The following is a 6,934-nucleotide window of genomic DNA, read 5'->3' on the forward strand; positions in this document are numbered from 1 at the left end:
ACTATGGTCAGGCTGTACTTGGAGTATTGTGTGTTGTGCTACTCACTGCATTATAGGAACGATGTGGGTACTTGGGAGAGGCTGCAGAAGAGGTTCACCAGGATGTTGCCCAGATTAGAGAGCATCGGTTATAAGGAGAAGCAGGGCAAGCTGGGATTGTTTTCCCCGGGGTGTTGAAGGAAGAGGGGAGACCTGATAGAAATTTATAAAACTTATCGGAAAAAGCTGCAGAGGGTTGTAAACTCAGCCAGCTCCACCGTGGCCACTAGCCTCCCCACCACTGAGGACATCTTCAAAAGGTGATGCCTCAAAAAGGTGGCGTCCCTCACCCGGGGCGTACCCTCATCTCATGGCTACAGTCAGGGAGGAGATACAGGAGCCTGAAAACGAACATGCAATGCTTTCGAAACAGATTCTTTCCCTCCGCCATCAGATTTCTGAATGGTCCATGAACACAACATCACTATCTTTGCTCTCTTTTTGCACACATTTATTTTTTATATATATTCTCATTGTCAGTGATAATAAACCTGATTCCAATTCTGAAAGGGATAGAAAGAGTAACTGTCAAAGTGTTTTCCCGACACTGGACACCTAGAGAAGGGGGAAGGGGAAAAGTTTAAAGGAGGTTTTCACAGTAGGTTTTACTTTTAAACGCAGAAGAGTGGTGGTTGCCTGGAACACGCTGCCCAAGGTGGTAGTGGAAGCAGATATGATATTGGCATTTTAGAGGCTGTAAAACCCATGAACATACAGGGAACGGAGAGATATATATCGTGAGAAGGGACAAGGGGTTAGTGTAAAAACAAAAGAGATCCAGCAGGTGATGGAAATCCACAGCAACACATACAAAATGCTGGAGGAACTCAGCAGGTCAGGCAGCATCTATGGAGATGAATAAAGAGTCGAAACGTTGACAGTTTATTCCTCTCCACAGATGCTGCCTGACCTGCTGAGCTCCTCCAACATTTTGTGTGTGTTGCTCCGGATTTCCAGCGTCTGCAGGATCTCTCGTGTCTATGATTTGTCTCTTCAATGCATGCCTTCCCTGAAGAAATTTAAACCTTCTCCCCCACCCATCCACCTTCCTCCTCCCCTGATCTCGCCTATCACCTGTCAGCTTGTCCCCCTCCCTTACTTTCCAATCCCGGACATCTTGGTCCAAGATGTCGACTGTTTATTCATTTCCATAGATGCTGCCTGACCTGCTGAGTTCCTCCAGCATTTTGTGTGTGTTCCTCCTCTCTGTCCCATCACTGACAAAGGGGCACAATCCAGAAACATTAACCATTCCTCTTCCCGCAGATTCTGCTCGACCTGCTCAGTTTATTCCTGATTTCCAACAGCCTTGGGTTCAAGGTGCTACATAAATGCAGCATGTCAGACAATAGGTTACAGGCACTGCATGAATATAAACTGACACGAGGCGGAATGGAATTGGTACACAAATGCAAGCTGTTACCGGTTGGTAACAGGCGACACGAACGCCAACTGTCACAAGCTCGGAAGGGCAGAGTTAAAGGAATCGGTTCTGCTTCTGTTTCCCCGAGTGCTGACACTGGAAAGTTGACAAAAAGTTGAGAGTGGGGAGAGGGAATTTCCTGCCCTCCCGGGGGCGTCTCCCGGATAATTAATGGGCCCAGCATTCACTGATGCTGCCCTTTTGCGAAGTGTAAGTTGAGACACTTCCTGACACCTTCATAAACAAAGGAATGTTGGATGGGATTCAGCTAACGGGAGCCAATTTCTGTCCCTGGTCCACCCCCGCACTCTGGGCTGGAACGGGGCCCCGTCTAATTAGTGCTTTACAGCGGAATCTGATCAGGGCGATTTCCGGGAAGGATCATCGTTGTTGGCAGAGTTAACTCCGGACTCCCGTTTCGTCAGATTCAGCAAGTGGTCCACGGAGGAAAAGCGAGGGGGTTGTCACTGGGGCCCCGGGACTGGTCGCCTCGTCTCAGAACTCAAGTGCTGTCTTTACCCCCCTCCCGGTAGGATAACCCCATTCTACCCCGTGAGTGAGGCCAGGGGTGTTAGTGGTTCCCTCTCTCCCGAAGGGTGAGACACTTACCTAATGAATGGTACGAGCGGGAAAACGTGCCCGTCGCTCACAGCGATGATGAATGATATAATGAAGGCTGTGGATGACCAGATGACCAGTGCGCTCGGTAGGTAAGATATATCACACTGGAAGCGACACATCTCCTCTGCTCTGCCTGTGTTTGCCCCGGGGCGGTGTTCGCTGGCAGCCGCTCTCCTTCCTTGCCTCTTCTTTCGGGTCTGGTACCGTCTTCACATGGAGCAAAACTTTAAACGGGTCAGCTCGCCACAAGACAGCTTCAGATTCGAGAGAAAGAGAGAGAGGGAGCTTAGATATTTAGCAACTTCCTGCTGGCTCTCGCGTGATTTAATTGTAGCGGTAAAGAACTCCCAGTGTTCCGGGCAGCCCTGCGGTCTTTGCAAAGCTTTAGATCTTCAGAACTGACAGGGCAGTGGGGAGGAGAGGGACAATAAATCTGAAACAACAGAGCAGACTCGATGAGCCGATCGGCCTAATTCTGCTCGTGTGTTTTATGGATTACCGTTAAAAGGGTGGATCGATTTCAGTATAGTATCTCAATGCACCGTGTAATGAATTAAGGAGCCTTGTCATTCAGGACACGCCCTTTTCCCATCACTGTCAGCGGGAGCCTGGGGAAACACCAACGTCCAGGAATGGAAACCCTACAGAAAGAGGTAGCTAGAGGCAAATGAGCATCTACCAGGAGTGCTCCCCCTAGAAAGCAGGGACCCCACCACCCAGGCCATGCTCTCTTCTCAGTACTACCACTGGGGAGGGAGGTTCCCACACCACCAGGTTCACCCATCAGGCCCCTGAACCGTGTTGCCTTTGGTCAGCTGAAAGATCGAGTTTGGTCACAGAACATCAGGTTGGCCACCAGTTGCAAAGTATACAGGGCTGTTGTCATATCAGCCTTGCTATACGGATGTGAGATGTGGTGCCCATATCAGAGTCACTTACGCCAGCTTGACCAACTGCAGCAGCGTCACCTACATTCTCTGATGAAGATCACCTGGTGAGACAAGGTCTCCAAACCAAGGTCCTCTCTCGAGCCAGAGTGCCAGCAGTTTCAACCTTGGTGATGTCAGCCCAACTGCGCTGGGCAGGACACGTTGTCAGAATGCCTGATGGAAGACTGCCCAAGGACATTTTGTACGGCCAACTGTCCAGTGGTACCCGAAAACGAGGAGGCCAGCGACTACGGTACAAGGATGTTCTGTACAGGAGCCTCAAGAAAGCTGACATTGCCCCATCAACATGGGAGGATCTGGCTCAAGGTCGCTCACAGTGGAGGGATGCCATCAGAAAAGGTGTGGACGCTGTGAGAACAAGCTCAAAGAGGCAACAGAGGAAAGGTACAGGAAGAGCCACAACAGAGCTTCTGCCCCTGCTGCCCCTCCAGGCCTCACCTGCCAAGTATGTGGCAAGCAATGCCTGACAGGGATCGGCCTGTACAGCAACTCCAGGGGACGCACATATCAAACCCCACTAACTGACTGAAAGCAACCATCATCATCCCATGGGATGGATAGCCAGAGAGAGAGAGAGACATGTATATCACATGTATATCACATGTATATCACCATATTCATTCACTTCCTTATACTCAATAAATCCATAGAGTGATAAACAGAACAAAACTCTACAACTCATGTTCTCATTATTTTTTTGCACAACTGGTCTTCTTTTGACAGTCTTTGTAATTCATTTTCATAAATTCTATTGTATTTCTTTATTTCCCTGCAAGAAAACAAATCTCAGAGTTGTATATGGTGACATATACCTACTTTGATAATACATTTACGTTGATTTTCACGTGAGAAAATATTGGAGAATTGGAGAGAAATACAGAGGCTGAAATGGGTCCTGGTCTGGGGCCTAGCATAGACCAGTGGGCCAAGTGGCCTCTTCCTATGAGACATAGGGCCGAATTACGCTACTCAGCCCGTTGGGTACTGTATTGGAATAAGCAAATTTAAATATACATAATGACGGGGTGACAGCTTGTACTACTGAGTGACGTTAACTTTCCCCATACACCCCCCCCCCCCCCCCCAGAGCCTCATCTGTACAAGGGATTCTGGAGAAACCATCAAGTACAGGGGGCAGAATTGGGACATCGTGGGCTGAAGGGCCTGTATTGTGCTGTAGGTTTTCTATGTTTCTATGTTTGTCTACATTGATCCCCCCTTAACTCTCCCCATAGTCCTCCATATTGTGTACACACACACACACACACTCTCTCTCACACACACACACACACACACACTCTCTCACACACACACACACACACACACACACACACACACACACACACACACACACACACACACACACACACACACACACTCACTCACTCACTCACTCACTCACTCACTCACTCACTCACTCACTCACTCACTCACTCACTCACTCACTCACTCCCCTGAACAGAGTGCCGGTTAATTCAGGCACTGACCAGCACACATCGATGGGACTGCGGGAGGAAATGAAGCACTGGGGAAGTTGGGGCAGAGGTTGAGATAACTCGTGTAGTTCTGGGGAGAAAGTGCAAACTTCATGCATTCAGGCAAATTGCTGCAGCTGACGGAAAAGCTGAAACCACAACAAATCCTGCAGAAACTTGCAGTATCTATAGGAGACAGAGCTGACTACTTCAACGTAGTCCCCATGAAGGGTCAGCTCCTTAGTTTCTCTCTCCACAGTCACCACCCACCCTACTGCGTGGTTTCCATCTTTTCTTCACGATCGTAGCATTTGCAGTTCTTGTTTCCCACTCCCTAATTAAATTGGAAAATTAATTCATTATTGTCACAAGCACCAAGCTGTCATTCTGGGGGGAGATGGGGTGGGAATGTAATGCAAATAAATTCACACTACCTATTAAATGCTCCCAATGGGTGCCAGGGTGGAGATACGTCTCTACCAAAGGAGGTGTAAGGCACTCCTTCCCTCCGCTAGCCTGCAGGTCACCCTTGGACAAGGTGTAGCACCTGCTTAGGCTCCCCCCCCCACCCCCCGATCATGGTCACCCACATCATATGACATGGCATATAATGAATGAATGAATGCCATGCATATCAAGTAGCCTCTGACAGCCAAGTCCGACTCTTGGCCTTCATGTAGGGCTTAGCTACTAAGCCCAGCAGAACTGTTCCTGCTGACGGGAAGGGGCGAAGGCGGGTTACTGGTGCCTTACAACCAGTTATTTCAGGCAGATGAGGCTCATCAGCCGTGGTTGGCAGCTACCTAGGAGAAGGAAAACTCTGATCTCAAAGTTCCACTGCCATGTGGCTAGACCCACTCATGGGGCAGGCTGCAGGCGTAAAGCCTGAGGGAAAACCGGGAGCTTGAGTCCCAAAGCTGCGTGGACAACAGCTTGCTCTCCAAATCGTACTGCCCTGGCTTGCACATCATAGCTAGGACCCAAAGTCCATGGTGGACCCCAACCAACAGTGGGCCTTAGAGACCGAGGTACAGTGAAAAGCTTCTCTTCCATACAGATCATTTCATTGCACTGAGTTAGTGAAGCAGAAAAGTGCAGCAAGTGGAACAGGTCTAGGAGTTTAATGATTAGTTTTGATTTACTGATTGTGTTGAATACTGAGCTGAGTACCCAGCTGTATTCATCTTCACCGTCCAGATGTTCCAGTGCTGAGTGAAGAGCCAATGAAATGGCATCTGCTTTTGACTTGCCTTCTCCTTTCCAATCAAAATCCTCCTTCTTCAGCCCTTTAGCTCTTCCACCTATCACCTCCCAGCTACTTACTTCATTACCCTTCCCCCTCACCTGACTGCACCTATCACCTGCCAGTTTGGACACCTCCCCTTGCCCCACCTTCCTAACCTGGCTTCTGCAGAATTAGGCAATTTGACCCATTGAGTCTGCTCATGGCTGATCTGAGTTTCCTCCCAGGCCCAAACTCCTACCTTCTCCCCGTATCCCTTCATGTCCTGACCAACTGAGAATCTTTCAATCTCTGCCTTAAATATACATAAAGATTTGGCCTCCACAGCTAATGAAATGAAAAATCCATCATTTCTGATGACATAGAAGGAGGCTACCAGTCGCATCAAGTCTAGGCTCGCTCCCTGTCACTCACTCAGTCTATCCTTAGATCAGGAAGGGCAAGGCCAGGCTGGCAAGAGTAGAGAGGTTGGATTGTGGTTTAACTGTGGGAGAACTGATCTCAACACGACGGAAGGACAAAATCATAAATCAGAGCAGAGAATGGGGGAAATAGCTGTCTGGTTACAGAAAGCCAAATCCCACCCATCAGGCAGTTAGACGCAATCCCTGCAGAGAGAGACCAGAGATGCAACGAAGAGTGGGCCGCTGATAAATTTGTGACGTCTGTGTGTAAGTATTACATTACAAATACTAGAAATTGTACATCTTCTTTCTTAAGATCAAAGAAAACTCCAGAGCTGGTTTGGTGTATAACAATCCCAGTGTTGATAATAAAGAAAATAAGACTATGAGACATACAGTAGAAGTAGAATTAAGCCATTTGGGTCATTGAACTTTCTCCACCATTTTATCATGGCCCGTTTATTTTCCCTCACAACCTCATTCTCTGCCTTCTCACTATAACCTTTGGTGCCCTGACTAATCAAGAACCTCTCGACCTCCGTCTTAAATATACCCAATGACTTGAATTCTACAGTTGTCTGTGACAATGAATTCCACAGATTCACCACCCTCTGTCTAAAGAAATTCTTCCTCACCTCTGTCAAAAGGAATGTCCTTCTATTCCGAGCCCATGCCCTCTGGTTTTAGATTCCCCCATTATTAGAAACATTCTTGGCACATTCACACTCTAAGCCTTTCAATATTCCTTACTACTGTCTCGATCTGCCAGTTAACATTCA

General features: G+C 48.2%; 1 protein-coding gene across 3 annotated transcripts in view; it reads right to left on the reverse strand.

Annotated features, from left to right (window-relative positions):
• dram1 (DNA-damage regulated autophagy modulator 1) overlaps positions 1–2,471 on the reverse strand; it is a 56,596-nt gene extending 54,125 nt beyond the window's left edge. For all 3 annotated transcript variants that reach the window (XM_073059753.1, XM_073059752.1, XM_073059754.1), the window contains exon 1: positions 2,072–2,471. In XM_073059753.1, coding sequence (XP_072915854.1) covers positions 2,072–2,202 — 131 coding nt within the window. In that variant the 5' untranslated portion in view covers positions 2,203–2,471. The remainder of the gene's footprint in view (positions 1–2,071) is intronic.
• Positions 2,472–6,934: the final 4,463 nt, after the last annotated feature.

This window comes from Hemitrygon akajei, chromosome 10, assembly GCF_048418815.1.
Source record: "Hemitrygon akajei chromosome 10, sHemAka1.3, whole genome shotgun sequence".
Lineage (NCBI taxonomy): Eukaryota > Metazoa > Chordata > Chondrichthyes > Myliobatiformes > Dasyatidae > Hemitrygon > Hemitrygon akajei.